Source organism: Papilio xuthus, unplaced genomic scaffold, assembly GCF_000836235.2.
Source record: "Papilio xuthus unplaced genomic scaffold, Pxut_1.1 DF828952.1, whole genome shotgun sequence".
Taxonomy (NCBI): Eukaryota; Metazoa; Arthropoda; class Insecta; order Lepidoptera; family Papilionidae; genus Papilio; species Papilio xuthus.
Window position 1 is genome coordinate 3,979,619 of NW_013529697.1, and position 16,374 is coordinate 3,995,992.

At 37.7% G+C, this 16,374-nt stretch overlaps 1 protein-coding gene across 4 annotated transcripts in view; it reads left to right on the forward strand.

Annotated features, from left to right (window-relative positions):
- Positions 1-4,647, forward strand: part of dpp (decapentaplegic morphogen) — an 18,311-nt gene extending 13,664 nt beyond the window's left edge. The window contains exons 1-2 of one of the 4 annotated variants that reach the window (XM_013325374.1): positions 18-859; positions 2,515-4,647. In XM_013325374.1, coding sequence (XP_013180828.1) covers positions 2,532-3,635 — 1,104 coding nt within the window. In that variant the 5' untranslated portion in view covers positions 18-859; positions 2,515-2,531 and the 3' untranslated portion in view covers positions 3,636-4,647. Of the gene's footprint in view, positions 1-17; positions 860-1,061; positions 1,415-2,514 lie in introns of those variants that run through there. The other 3 variants (XM_013325367.1, XM_013325380.1, XM_013325386.1) reach the window with 3 other exon arrangements.
- The last annotated feature ends 11,727 nt before the right edge of the window (positions 4,648-16,374 follow it).

Consider the following 16,374-nt stretch of genomic DNA (forward strand, 5'->3'; position numbering starts at 1 on the left):
GTCACTCCGCCCGCGAGATCGGCGACGCACGCACGCGCGCGCACTATCACGAAGCAACACGCACGCGATGCGCGTCCACGCCGTGCTGCCGCACGCACGCGCTCTCCCTGCCGGCGATGCTCCCGCACACTCCACGAGGCGCTCGTGCCATGCACCGACCCCGCGCTCCTGAACCTGTGCTCTCCCATTTCTTCCCCAAACGCTGAGTGTGACCCGCGCGGACGTCGCGGATTCTCTGTGCCGTCGTTGGATGCGTTAAAATTTCGGGTGAGTGAGAGAGGCGAGCGCTCGCCCGCGGCTGGTTTGACCGCATTATTTTCGAAATACGTACGCCATGATCCGGTCGACCGCGCTAGAGCGATCAAAACATTATAACGACAAAATACGCATTCGTCAACGGCGAACCTGTATTCGGTTCCACTTAGAGTTTCTTGTGATAAAATAATCTCGACAGGTTTGTGTCATGTGCACAGATTAAAGTTTCATGAAGTGCATCCCGGGTGAGGGCGCTGGCGCGAGGTGAGCGCAGGGACTACGGCGGGCGATCCATCACCTGTCCGCCTCTAGTGCTCTCCGGGGCGAGTCGTCAATCGTCAATGCATCTCGTTGATGTCTTTTACTTAACGCTTAGGTACTTTGGAAAGTGCTTAGAGATAAGTGCGGTGTTCGATGTTTATATAATTCTCAATCTGAATGTTAATAACGGCTCTGTGTTGTGTTGTGTATGTTTCACACGCGGCCAGTTGTTTGTTTGTGTGAGTGATAAGGGCCGCGGCGGACTATCAGCAGTAAAAGTTACAAGTGCTAAATTAATCGAGCAAAAGTGTTAAGTTATTATCGGTCGAATCTAACTTTCTACGTAAGTTCACTTGCTGATGTATTTAAATTTTGTTAGCATATTATTTCTCTTTACTGAACAAATAATAGAATAGATGATATGAACAACATTCTTAAAACAATATGAAAATAAATATATGAATGAATATGCAAAAACTCATTTGTTTACATAGTATTAACCTATGCGTTTATCTCTGTGTGCGTAAAATTAAGTCTTGATTGTTGGAATTAATTTTATACATCGAAAAATTATTTTTAGGCTGATGTTCTGTTAAAATCTTGTTACTGTTATGGTTAAACCACGTGATAATAATACGCGCGTAAATTAAGGCCGTACCTTGGCTTTGCGAAATTTTTGTGCTACTCCGTGATGTAACCCATTGACCGATAGGGAAATCAGTCTATGCGCGAATTTTGGTCTCGGTAGTTTTTCGTTTATAAGTAGACAAACTTGCGAAATTTGTTCAGATGTCTTCCGATTGTCGAAGAGTGAGGAGCCAACAATTAAAAACAATACGAAGCTTTTTCTCCCTCGACATATTTAGAGCGACTCATATTTAATATTACGGCATTAAAGGTAATTAGGAATTAACTTTTCATTTGAACAATTGAATGTTTATTTTTTATTATTTTATTTATTTAATTAAATCTTAAACATATTTTTTTTATCTAAACACTTTAAAGATAACATAGTATGCTATTTTATTTTAGAATTTTAATTTTTTTTATTTTTAAACTTTTTCAACAATTTAAATTTGTTCGCTTTTCCAATAAAATATTTTGTCGTTTATACTACTTATTTAAAATATATTAAGTTTATTTCATAATAATGCAATAGCTCTCTACAATTACTGCGGTTATTCCAATATTTTTCACAATAATTATACAACTTTATAAGTTATTCTTCATTTTATATAATATTTTTTTTACATTTTCATAAGTTTAGAATTTTTGAAACAGGTTTTTTTTAACTTAATTATCTCATTTATATCAATATATTTTTTACTTTATTTGTTCATTTGGATATTGTTTCATGTAATTTTTCTATCTCCATATGTCAATTAGTATGGCGTAGGTCACAGAGTGCGCATATGCTCATTAACGTAACCCGGGCAGCGGGCAGCGGGAACGTTACAATGTGGATAAGTGACTTCATCAGAATTGGCGAGATAAATTGACTGCCGGCTACGACAATGTCGACCTTTGTTACACTCGTGTCGCTATTTAGAAATGTTACGTCCAGGAATTTAAAAACAATAACCGTACTTCTTTGTTTTTATTCTAGCTTTTCTTTATTATAAAACTGTGTAGCGTTTTGGAAAGCCTTCCCTTCACGATAATTTCTCTATTCTACGGATGTATTATTAATGTATCAACTACTGTAGTGATAGCTTAATATTACTAATATTATAAATGGATGTTAGTTTCTCGATGAAGCCGATCTTGATAAAATTTTGTATAGGTGTTAGAATACACGGTGGAAGGACACGTATAGGCTCTCAACAATCGCGGAAATGTATACGGTTCCCGTCCAATACGTTTGATCAACATATCTACTCAATAAATCTGCAATTGGTCGTGATATCTCATTATAATTTGGGGTAAAAGCATGTGATTGAATAGCGGAGCTTTTGATGTAGTAACGATTTATATTTAACCTATACATCTTATTTGCAGGTGGGTCGAGGAGAATTATGCGTGGGGCGTGCGCGTGCGCGGTGGTGTGCGCACTGGTGGCGCTGTGCGCCACGCTGGAGCCCGAGGCGCGCGCTGCCGCCGAGCGTCAGCTGCTCACCCTGCTCGGACTGCCGCGGCGGCCTGCGCGCCTCCGCTCTGCGCCGCCGCCCGTGCCGCGCGCTATGCGTCTGTTGTACGAGGCGCAGGGCGCGCTGCCCGCGCCCGCTGCCAACACGGCTCGCTCTTTCCACCACACACCCACCGAGCTCGATCGCCGGTTCCCCGCCGACCACCGTTTCCGACTCTACTTCAACGTGAGCGCCGTGCCCTCGGATGAGATCGCGCGTGGCGCCGAACTCACCTTACAGAGGTCGCACAACGTGACGGGTGCCCAGAGGCTCCTTTTGTACGACATCGTACGGCCCGGGCGTCGCGGACGCTCTGATCCTATCTTGCGACTGCTCGACTCCGTGCCGCTCAGGGCCGGCGATGGCGTGGTGAAGGCCGATGCGCTGAGCGCGGCGCGCCGCTGGCTCTCAGAGCCGCAGCATAATCATGGCTTACTAGTAAAAGTCTTAGATGAAGATGCGAAGGGAGTGCCCGCGCAAAGCCCGCACGTGAGGGTGCGAAGACGAGCGACGGAACAGGAGGAGCAATGGCGAGCTCTGCAGCCGCTGCTATTGTTGTACACTGAGGACGCCCGGGCGCGTGCCGCCCGGGAGAGCGGCGAGTCGCGCCTCACGCGGAACAAGCGAGCGGCAGCGAGGAGAGGGCACCGCGCACATCACAGGCGCAAGGAGGCCCGCGAGATCTGCCAGAGGAGGCCGCTGTTTGTGGACTTCGCCGATGTGGGCTGGAGCGACTGGATCGTGGCCCCGCACGGCTACGACGCATACTACTGCCAGGGCGACTGCCCGTTCCCCCTGGCGGACCACCTAAACGGCACCAATCACGCGATAGTGCAGACTCTAGTGAACTCAGTGAACCCGGCGGCTGTGCCCAAAGCGTGTTGTGTGCCCACGCAGCTGTCGCCGATATCTATGTTGTATATGGACGAAGTGAACAATGTGGTGCTTAAAAACTATCAAGACATGATGGTGGTGGGTTGCGGGTGCCGATGACGAAGGGCCACCGCCCCCCGGCGCCCGGCGCTCTCCTAGTGATATCTCGTGGACCCAGTGTAAATATAGTTGCGGCCTCGAAATCTGTACATACTCGTAGATTAACCTGTATATATATTCGTGTAATAATTATTTTATTGATGAGATGATGTTGATGTAATAAAAGATATAATTTTCTACTATAAATTCCATTGATTTTCTAGTGTAAAAATCGTCCCTTGGTACAGTGAATGTTCTGCCATATTTCTATAGAGTGTTTACGGAAGCGATTCTTATATTTGTACTAGTCGTAAAGTATTATAAATGATAAACTTATATTGAAACGAGTTAGCTACTCGTGTAATACATAAAAACGATAATTTGTAGCCTAAAGACGTCGATACCGTACGTAAAAAGCCTAAATGGTTTCCACGCATAATTCATGTTAAAAGTATAAATTATTAATTTTTATGTTTACCGCTTATCAAAATTTATTTATACTTAATTAAAATATTCTGTAAAATACTTAGAGCAAATGTGTAAAGTTTCTCTAAATATTGTATTGATACCATGATATCGAAATAGTGAAAACCAATTCACCTTTATTTTGTATAATCACAAGTCACAACAATAGTGATTCGGATCGCGTAGACCGGCGGGCACGCAGTCTCCTACTCAGGTTTTAAAGGTCAAGATTTTAGACTAAATACCTGTCCACGGCCGTCTACAGTTTCTATGGGCTGAGGTCGCGGCTAAACGATTCTATTGAATCGGTACAATGCTCTATAATTCATTGTTGTGACTTTTGTAATCTGTACTTTGAGCTCGGGCTATTCAAGTTAGCTCCAATATAACCTTATATATATAATTTCATGTCATTTAGAACTGATCATAGTTGTATATGTGTACGTTGAAGATTTTAAAATGTTGAAAGAGTAAAGGATGTTTTTATTGATGCATTTTGTATGTTTTTACATAACCGTCCGCAACCTGTAACACGGAGTATAATAATATACGACAAGTAAAATTGGAACCACAGTTTTATTTCATTATTATAACAATATTACCTTGTATTTATTAAATGCTACTAATGTAATAAATATCTCTGCAAAATAATACAACATACTGTATACAAATTACCATACTTTATATTACCTAATTTAAAAAAAAATGACAGCCAATTAAAAAAACAGTATTTAAATAATTTAGGTATGTGTTACGAAATACCTACGATTATGTAAACAAACCCTGTTGGCGTTTTACCACTAAACTGTTTTTATTAATTAAAAAAAACTGTGAACTATAATATGTAACTATAAACTTAATTATTTTCTAACACATAGAGATGAACTTGATTACATTAGATCAAAGTATTCAACGAGACTAGTATTCTGCCATGGAATGGTCAAGCGAAGCTCTACGAAAAGCATAGCTGATATATCGCTTGAGCTCTTATGAAGTCGTCCACAAACAATGTCCCAGATAATATTCCGAGTGAATTCCATTTAGAGTGTGGCAGGTCTCCAAATCTCAAATATTTCGTCACAGGGCGACTATATATCATGTTTTTGCCGGGCCGGCCGGGCCTCAGGAATGGCCGCCGTATAATTTGGCCACCCGGCAACCGCGGCCGGCGTCCTACGTCTATATTATCAGTAGATAAATTTAAGCTTTGTCTTTGCCTCGTATTTCGTCCTCTCGAGGTTTTGCTTTTGTTCTTTTTTTTCTCAACGTGGACGGCAACAAAAAACTGAGTCGAGAGGCGAGCGAAGTGGGTATAATTTATTTTATAGCCGGCTCGCTCGTAACTCGGCGGTGGACGGCTGGACGCCGATTTATCCCCATCTCGGTGTAATTAACGTAAATGGATTGGCCGAAGTCGGTGCCTGTGAGTGAGCGCCCGCCTGCGCCTTCGCGCCCTCGCGCCCTCTCCCAACGTTACCTTGACCACTCCCCGTTGGTTCTAGTACAGCTTTATTTTTTTAAACTATACGCACATAATTCTACGATGCTTAGTATCCAATTAAAGAGCCATTATGAGAAACCGCAAAACTAATAAGATATACGAAAGAGAGTTGCTTGCAATTACGCTCCGTTCGCGAGGAACGCAACTTAACCCTCGGGGAATTGTAATTGTTTTGCATTCTTGAGTGAGTATAAAAACAAAAGGGCGAAGTATGGGCCCCCCGCGCTGCCACCCTGCAGACCAGACCAAAGTCTGACGACTCGCATTCCCCGCAGACAAAAAGCTACGAATGAATCAGTGTAGGTAGAACCTTTGTCTCTCCTTTCGGTCACTACTCTCTCCAACATTTCGCTCTAATTAATTTATGTCTAACTTATTTTAAAAATAATTTTGTTTGCCTTGGCTAAATCGTTTACTGCACTGTATATCTTCATTTTAAGTTAAATGTCTTATAAATAAAATCATAATCACACGGTAAGTAGGTTGGGTTAATTTTTCCAACTTTTCGTGCAGCTGTTGGCAATGAGGATTTGGCACGATTGAGTGATAGTTTGGGATTTCCTATAATTTCACAAGCTATCAGTTGACACCGGTGTGTCTCGTGGTGCATATAATGAACTGTCACTCGCATATGTGTAGCACAGGGGGCGCGTGCAGGGGGCGCGCGGAGAGTGCGGGTCCGCGGCGGCCATCGACCGCGCCTCTCCTCACCAAATATTTCAAGCATGCACATATTAAACTGGTTCTTATTTCACTTAATATTACTTTATTACTTTTACATTAAACATTGTAACTTAAATAATACAAGCATACTGCGTTATGATACTTAGAATTTATTTTTTGATCGTACATTCCGCCTCTACAGTACTTACTATGTTACGCCGCAAGTCCAAAGTCCGATTGCAACAAAAAAAAATTGTAACCGCAAAAACAGCATAGTAACATGCATAATATTTCTTTGAAGAAAAGTCTAAGGTAATGATAAGAAAATTAGGCTGCAAGCTAACTTTAGTAGGTGAAATGCTGGAGTGAGGCTCGGAAATGCTGTCACATACCTTGTCGGGACCTATAGCTTATCTAATGTTTTGCCATCAAAATAGTACTCCATATTTTCAGGTAAATATATAAAATAAACCGTAAATAAATTATTGGCTTCCAACACATTCATACAGCACTAATATAATTCTATTAAGGTGACTATTATTTAAGTTTTCCTTATTAAAACAGACAGGACTTTCCCGCAGAGTTTTAACGGTTATTTTTAATATGGTTAGGGTTAACAAAACAAAAATAAAATAACAGTCGATCTGGACGATTAAAATAATACCAGATTGAAAAATTCAATAGTTTGTTAGTGACACCAATATTTCATTCAGCCGAGACTAGAACCTGAGACCTCAACATTTGATGCATAATTCAAACAACATGAAATTTACATGAGATGTTATAATACATGAACTCCAAACACAACTATGTAAGAAAAGTTGTGTCACTAAAAATACATCGAACATAGCTTTTTACGTGAATCTTTTTAATAGCAACTATTTTTAGTTTCATTTAATTCGTAGTCCGCGTATCTAGATGTTACGGTTTTAGGAAAACGCTACGTATATTACATTCGCACAAAATGTTGATTTGTTACTTAGTATTATCACAAAATAAAGCTACAGTGTGTTCTATTTTATAACTGATGGAACATAAAATGACAATTAGAATTGTGAATTTTAATTAAATACATATAAAGTGTACAGATTAAAAAGGTATTTTGAAGATGAGTGGACAATGTAAAATTTAATCAAGGTTCTATGGTAGAACGACACAAAATAACTTCAGTCAAGGTCACATTAGTGACGTTTCAGCAAAACAAACGTCTGTTTCTACATCAGCATGTATTATACCTTACGGAGGGTCATACTATATATTACTCTTTTATATGTATATATGAATCAGGTGTCATATCTGAATTAACTCTCTTCCTAAATATTATATTTAAAGGAAATAATGGAATAAAGTAGTAGGGGAAAACCGGACTTTATGTTGTAGTACGCATCTCTATTGTTTACATTATACGTTATATGAATTAATTATTATTACATTGGCGCCCATTGACGCAACAAGGAAAAACAACATAAATTAATATCAAATTCCAAGAACTTTATCTTATATGTTTGTACATAACAAATAAATAACATTTAAACTTTCTTTACCAAAAATTCACACATAACCTATAAATTTATTTAAACCAAAACTAAATTTTTGTGCTAATGTAGTAACGCACATAGATAAATTAAGAAAAAAGCGTATCGTTTTCTCAAGGCACTCATATGCTCCCAGATACCTTTATTAAAGGCCTGCAACTCGTCTGTAACTTTTATTATTATTGTCACTTAATTTAAACTTTTTCGAATGGGGAGAGACTAATAAGTCTCTTGATACAACTGATTGATAAATATTAAATGTTTACATAAGAATTATGAAAGTCGATTCGATTATTTATAATAGAAAATAGTAGAAAATAAACATCTCTTCTTTCCTTTTAACCACGACCTCGGAAGAATTAAATTAAATAATAACAATTTGTTTTCAAATGTAAACGTCCTACAACAATATGTAACAATTGCGTAAGTCAGCTAGTACCGATAACCCTATTCTGGGTGAGACTCACTAAGAATAGCTCTCGCTAACAATGCGGTCTCTTTTGCGGTCAAGTTTGCTAAATTATTGATTACTTGTATTGATTCTTATTTCTATATGTCATTTTGAAAAGCGATATCAATATGAAAATATTGAAGTCCGATATCATGAATTTGGACTTCTCCTATTTCATATTTGACCTCTCTTATTATTTTCAGACATGCGTAAAGTGGAAACAATTTGATGTTTCGTCTGATGATAGATGCTTTCCGGAGGGTTAATTTTACTCTTCTTTCCCTTCCCAGCCTTTTCTTGCAGGTAAAGGATGAGAAAGGAAGAGGATTTGACTGAGGAGTAGACGCCTAAAAATGGAAAATATTCTCTTTCTGTGCGTTCCCTCCTCCGTCAATTTAAGGTAGGCAATCGCTTCGCTATTTCAGCGAATACAGATGGCTGCTTGCTCGTTTTCGACCTTATAATATAAAAAAATGGAATAAAAAGTATTGCTTTTATTTTTACTTAACATAGATCTATCGTAAAAGATTACTATGAACACAATCAGTTGTTGATGCTTGTTTATCGACATGTTGCGTTAGTTTTTTTAATAACTTTCCTGCAAGTATTTATACGATCCGCGACCACTTCCCATAAAATGTGCAATACGTTCCTTGCCGTACTTTGGTATCCAATATAAAAAGATATTTATGGTGTACTCTTATCAAGCCTTCACGCTTTATTACGTGCGAACCATGCGTCTAGATGAAACTATGAAAAACCTACTTCAATTTTTATCGTAGAATTTAGTACTAATAATTCCCCACTTATAGTATAATTTGTTCTTGGTTAAATGGCTTTTGAAAGTGCCCTTAAAAATCTAAGAGTTAAATTTTGAATAAAGTAAAACATTAAGTCGAATGACGGTCATTGACCGATAAGTAGTAGGTAGGTAAAGTTAGCAAAACATTGCTTACATGATCGAGCTATTGTTTTATTCTTCAAGTACAAGTAGTTACAATATGAAAGTATATGCTACGCCTTCAACGAGGGGCTTTTAATTACACATTTTGTTTATATGATTTTCAAATATATATTTTTTTAACTAGAGTTAACTAGAAATCTTACGATGTACTATTGTAATACGTTATTAATTATAATATAAGAAAAGGAACGATAGTTTTTTTATGAGTATACTTTAACGTAAGAAAAGCTTATTGTCGAATAATGGAATCGAATCCTCGAAAGTGTCCGCTGTCCGTCTCCTTAACAACTACGCCATTGGAGCATAATAACCACAAATATAACAAATCATAATCGTTAATATCAAAATATATTCCAAATCAAATAGGTATCGTGATATTTGTTGCTTTTTATAGAATCTTACCTCATGATGTCTGAAATCAGAAAAAAAAACGGCAGTTTAATAATATTAGCTAATATACATAATTTAATTAATAGTTGTTAGCCAACATTAACATAATAAATACAGCCAATAAATGAATGCTAAATAAGCCTTTACGATGACTTACAATCGTATCACATTACACGAATCCAGGTGGCATCATGTTATTATAATATATAATTAAGAATAATGTTTATGTTCAAAGTCAATTTAAGGTTAGGAAAATGTTCCTTAAATCAATCGAACAATTATCGTAACCACTTCTTACTAAACTTATGTAGCCAATCCCCATAACCATACGACCATGCCAACTGACTTGATGTATTTAATTTTGAATCGCAATTTATTATTTTTCTTGATAACAGTATATAAAGATTTCATCATCATCAGCTCACTATACGTCCCCACCGAGGGGCTCGGAGCCTACCCTTAGTTAAGGGTGATTAGGCCATAGTCTACCACGCTGGCCAAGTGCGGGTTGGTTGACTTCACACATATCTTTGAATTACTTCTCAGATATGTGCGGGTTGCATCACGATGTTTTAATTCACCGTAAAAACGCGATAGAATTGTGGTCAAGTAAATCTTTACTTGACCACAATTCTATCGGATTCTTAGGGATAATATGATTGATTAGGGCAGTGGAGAATCTAAGAAAATGTTAAGGGTTGGAGCACACAAAGAGTGGAAACTTCAATGAATAAACAATATCTATCAAACAATGAAAACTAATAAAAATTGGAGTCTCTTGGTACTGAGCGGCACTTAGCAGCGCCGAGCAGCATTGCGTAGCTTTGCGCAGAACTGAGCGGCACTGAGTGGCACTAGTGCAGCAGCGCGCAGATGACGCGGTGTAACGGTGGTGACATATTTAACCGGCCACCTGCCTGCACGCCGCGTCTACATTATCAGACATTTCACCCAATGCTATTCTGATTTAATTCACTAACAACTGTAGTTAAATTGTAGACATTACTTAGTAATAACATAGAATATTTAAGATAGATCAAAACAACATTTACTATCTAAACTAGCATACATTCATTACCGTTAAATACTCAGATTTGTTTTGTGTTTTTTTTTTAACCAATGTATGTAATGGCATATGCTCTGTGGATCTATTCGTGTTTGCCGCGCTCTAGTGAGCTGTCAAAATTAATAAGAACTTTTTAATGTCATATTCCTTTACCTATTTTGTTGCAACAGATCAATTTATAAAGTCAGTCGTTTCCTTGTTTTCCTTTACAAATTGCTACCTAACAAAGAGAATTACAGTGAATGGCACATGATGTAGTTGAGAAAAAAAACTTGTATATAAATCGAAGGAGCGAGCTGTGGATGTTTTTTTGCAATGTAACTGAACCGAGCTTGCACATTGATGATATTTTTTTTATTAGATAGGATCAATTGTCAGAGTTCAATGATCTTGTTGCTCTTGTCTTTGTTGGACTATTTGTTAACTAATATAAATGTAAATCACCGCAGTGACCCAAAAAAAAAACGAAATATTTTCATCTTATTTATGAGATGTATCAAAGTAAAATTTGTTCAAAACAGTATTTTTGTTTTTATTGAGTTCAGATACCTTTTTATAGGAAAATTGCATTAATTATAAAGTCAGTTGTGTCAAAATGTATTGCGCTTCTTCAAAGAAGATTACTACGTTATTACATAACTCATGTTGTTTATCAACGCACAATTCGTATTTTTCCACAAGCTTATAGTAAATTACATAGTTATTTCAAAAGTTCTTGACCCTTGTTTGTTCACCTTTTGGAAAAATTACACTTAATTTTTTCCATTTTTTGAATTTTTGTGGTGGCAAGTTGAAATGCCTTCGATCAGAAGTTCAAAAAGTGAAATTCTTTGAAATCCCATACACTTTCATAGTTTTCAAGAAAAGTTTTCGTAACAAGTATATCAACGTCAATCGATTTCAGACTCTATATTTCATTACATTACCAATCGCCTTACCATTTAGTATATCTTACAATCTAGATGATTATTATATAAACATGTTCTTATATTAATATTTCATGGACTAACTATTGTTTATTTACAGTGGCTAGTTTCCGCATGTGTTGCGGCAGGGAACAGAGTGAAGGGGGCAGGGGACGTTATCGTCTAGCGATTTATTTCTGGCAACGAACCCGCGTCCTTGGCGCCGACCTTACATTGCGCAACACCGGTTTCCAGTGCGCGGGCGCTATCTACACGATACCAACGCAGGGCCGCATTCACACCTCAAATTGGACCGTGCATTAGATATACTTATTCGTATGCAACTTATAGATTTATATTAAATAAAATAAAAAACTTACGGAATCGTTAAATAGTCACGATTAATCTCTAAATTAATTTGTTCTTTGTTTTTTATCCATGTAAGGAAAGAAGCATAATATTTATTTTCTTTTATGATTGCAAATTACACTACTGTATTTAATTAAGACCGGAAAAGCTTTGAACAACGCGTAAGCAACTTACGTTTAGAAGCTTTGTTCTTGTAATTAAGTTAACCATTAAGTAGGCGTTAAACTGCAGCAAGTTGTTACTCGGTAACTGGTCATTAAGACAATAGTTCACACGAGCGTTATTATGAGTTCATTACAATTCTTGTTAATGCGCTTTTACAAATGCAATTTACTGTGCGTTTTAACTGCGACACTTGTTTTGCAACCTATGACTGTCTTTGTTTTTTCAAAGCGAATTATAGAGATGGCAATAATATGTCAAAAAGTATCACGGCAGTCAAAACCTACTCAGATTCAGTCATATCAGAATAAGAAACCCAATCAGATCTATCCCAAACCGAAGTCATTGAGTTTTTTTATGTTTGATTGGTGCGCAGCTGACATATCTTATCCAGACAATTTTTATAGCATTTGAATTCGCCAAAATGGCTAATAAATGTTGCCAGTAGACATCTGCATTTGCAGATGCATTACCTTTAATCGAGAAATAAAAAGCACGCAAAGAGGATATTTCCTCATCCTATGCGTCGACTACTCTGCCAAAACCACCTACCATCAGACGAAACGCGATATTATTTCAATTACACGCCAGTCTTCTGTTTTTCATTTAAATCTCATTGCTCATATAACTAACTTGTAAAAGTTGGTATCATTCATAACAAGGTTATATTATTAGATCCACAGGCAACTAACATTTATTCTAAGCGTACGTCTCTGTGATTGTTGTAAAAATTCCATGACAGTAAACTACAGTGGATTTGTTTTTAAATTAAAAACAATCGTCATTATTATCAGATGCCATGTTATGTAGAAAGAGCAATCTAATGTGAATAAATACTTGGCCCTCTCCTCAACCACAGTAATGCAAACATTTTGATGATCATGCATCTATGAACCGTCGGCCGGATAATTATTTTATAAAAGTCACCAATTCAAAACATTGGAATAAAAAAGTTAAGCAATATTTTACTGCCTCACTCATAATTCCTTAGTGTAGATCTCAACACTCACAATTGAATTAGTGAGTAATAATCGAATAAAATGCTAGGATTTAAAACATGAACTTATATATATTTAGTAAGAAATCTACATTCAGTATCATATGTGGTAGTTAAGGACAGATTAACTTTATGTTTTGCAATGGGCTAATATAGTTGTTTTATAAGCGATAGATTCGGAATGAGATGTTATGCCGTATCCATGTGTTATCGGGTTCAAATGATTGGTTGCGTGGCGCGTGGCGCGGTCGCCGAGTGAAAGTGGCAGCAGGTATCTCGACGGACGAAGGCCGATTGCCGATGCCGGCGCACAACTCGACAGCCGAGCAGCGACGCAACGCGACAACATCGCTAGCCACACCGCTGCGCCGTGAATAACATTAACCACTGAAACTGTGTTCCAAACCAATTTATAAACGTACAACACAGACCCAACATTCAAATCTTTGACGTTTTACAGACAGAACTTGGCAAGTTGGTAACATTTCCCTTTGTCAATTAAAAACGAACAATAAATTCTAAGCGTGCTTGCTTGTGTCATTGTTTTCTGTAAATTTTTGAGTCAATCTACGTTCATAAAAGTTTTCGATTTTACACATGTGTGACTGTAATTTTTACTACACCCCCGCGCTAAGACACAGAACTTATTATTTAGTACAAGCGTGGCGATAGCCTAGTCCATTTCTTTATAGTCGAAGATTCTAACAATTAAAGTACAAATGCAGAAACAGAAAAGATGTAAGTAAGAACGTAATGTCCGAGCTTACTAGCCTCGATAGAAATGGAGGAATAAGTGTATTAGTTGGAGTGGAGTGAGGCTGATATGTTAGTTCGGAACCCGTTTATACCGCTATACCATCCACCAACTAATTAAAAACTCGCTCAAGCGCTATTCTATTAACTCGTTAAGGGTTCCTTGAAGTCAGTTAATAATGATTTCTTTCAGTAATAATACTGTTTTTGACATATTTTCAAGTTCCTCATATCTAAGAACAAGAAATTAAAAAAAAAGGTTCTTAACCTTTTACAACACATAATTGATTTTATGGAGATAAATCGGTGAAATTGGTGAACTGTTACAGTACTCATATTGATTGCGATATGCTTTATTCCTTCATTACACACAACCATAAAACGATTTGCATTTTAATGGCTAACTAAATGAATTTAAACAAGTAGCATAGAGCCGTTAGACACTGATATCAGTAATAAATCGGTGTGCTATTGCGCGGGGAATCCGGATATAAATAAATGTTAGGCGCAAAAGCTTCGGCGATGGGCGGGCGTGCTCAATCTCAGTGCAATTACCACACGGCCCGCGGCCATTCTAAACGTTTACCCTAATTAGCCAAGTATGCGATGAGCCTTTGTCTAACAATTCACCTTGCCGCGTTTTTACGATTGCCTTTTGAATGCCGATCGTTTCGTACACACGACCTTTGGTTAGAGGACGTGTCCCTTTTGGCACAAAAACCAACTTGTTGCGTATTCTAAAGACTGCTTTGTGAAATATTAGCGCACGTCGAGCTGTATGCGTTCGTGCTTTATTTCAACGTGCTTATTTTATAGTATTTTTATTAAATTTTAACGAATGCTTTTCGGGTGTCAAATCCTAAATCATGCATTTATCTAATTGTGTCTGTATGCACACATTCACACATGCGCCCACTCAGTCTATCGTAATTAAGCTTAAGTAGACATTGTATCCCCTATTTACCCCAATGATTAAAAGCGCTTAAAGGAGTTTATTCTATCTGAACAAGAAGTATGTTTACAATACCAATGACCGAGTCTCAAAGTTCATTTCCGCGGCTTCCAATTTGGAAATTAGTGACGGCGTTGTCGGACATGTGTAGAGATGTTCGAAAATTTTTACACGAAGGTAGAACTGTGAGACAGACCAAAAGGATAAAACTGTACGTTAGTGTCCGTTCAAATAATACTGGATTGTCCACTGATCTGCTTGAGAATTGCCTTCGTGTGAAACTTGTATAAGCGAACGAGATGAGCAAACAGCGGGCAGCGGGCAGCGGACAGCGCCGCAAAGGCTCGCCCGAACACTGTTAGTTACGTAAACATGTCGGACACATAGTGCGCAAACAGCCGCTGCACTGATCGTTAAAAATAATATTTATTCAGCTACCGTAAGGCAGACAGAATGAATCCGTCGATAATGAGTGAGGTGAACGCTTCTAGATTCCGTACGAACGAAAACGTAGCAACTGCGGACAGATGTTTTTAGGAGGATAGGAATGAAATAAAAAGTAGTTTAAGAAAACAATCTCTTGTAATGAATTTTATTTGAAGATTGGCGAAAATTGAGGTCGAATAAACTAAATTTTAAATTATTATTACAATCAAAGAAACATATAAAATGGGATTTTCTTCAAAATTCGATGTGATTGATAAGCGAACTTATTTGTATCCAAGATTTGATATCAAGGTGAAATGTAAACTTTCCAAATGTTAGTAGATAACTGTAATTAAATAGGTTTCATCCTAGTCTTTCAAACAATAGAATATAACTGTACGGACCATAAACAAGAACTCATTACAAGTTACAAAGTTAAAGTGATTAAAAGTGTAAGAAATTGTCCAACTACGGTAACTCTGCATAAGTTATAAAGTACCAACAAATTTAGACAGTGGAATCACTATTAAAAAGTCAGTAACAGTATTTCTATGACAATGTCTAATTGTCGTGTTTTAAACGAAAAAACATTTTGACAATTTTGTGTTTGATCACGCTGATCTTCGAACATTGCAATTAAGGACGAAAAATCATTCAAAATACGCCTACTATCATATATTTGACAATGTTCAATCGTTTGTGTTATTGTTGTTAATCTGAACTACCATCTTCATGTCCTTATTCCACTCACGTAGAGTCAACGTACCAGATTTTTAGTCGCCAGGTCGATCTACCTTCCGTCATTAGTCGTAGGTACCTTGTCACGTGACTTTTTGCGCAATCTGTACTACCATGTGCATATATTTAATTTCTACTGTTGTCGATTTATTGTAGATTTGTCGTGGTTGGTGTATTTGGTGCGACCGTAGTGTCAGTGACATGAGACAATATCGTACAAGCTCGTGTGTGTTACGCAAATATTGTCAGCCGACCACCGAACCACGCGGCAGCGGTTGTGGTTGCGGTTTGGCGAAAGCTATGAATATTAGTAACATTTATTTGTTTCTGTAATTGCATCAAAATCATATAACAAAGTGTTCACAGGCGCGTATTGAGTCGTGTTGAGATTTGAAACTCAGGTTAATTGTTACATTTGGAATT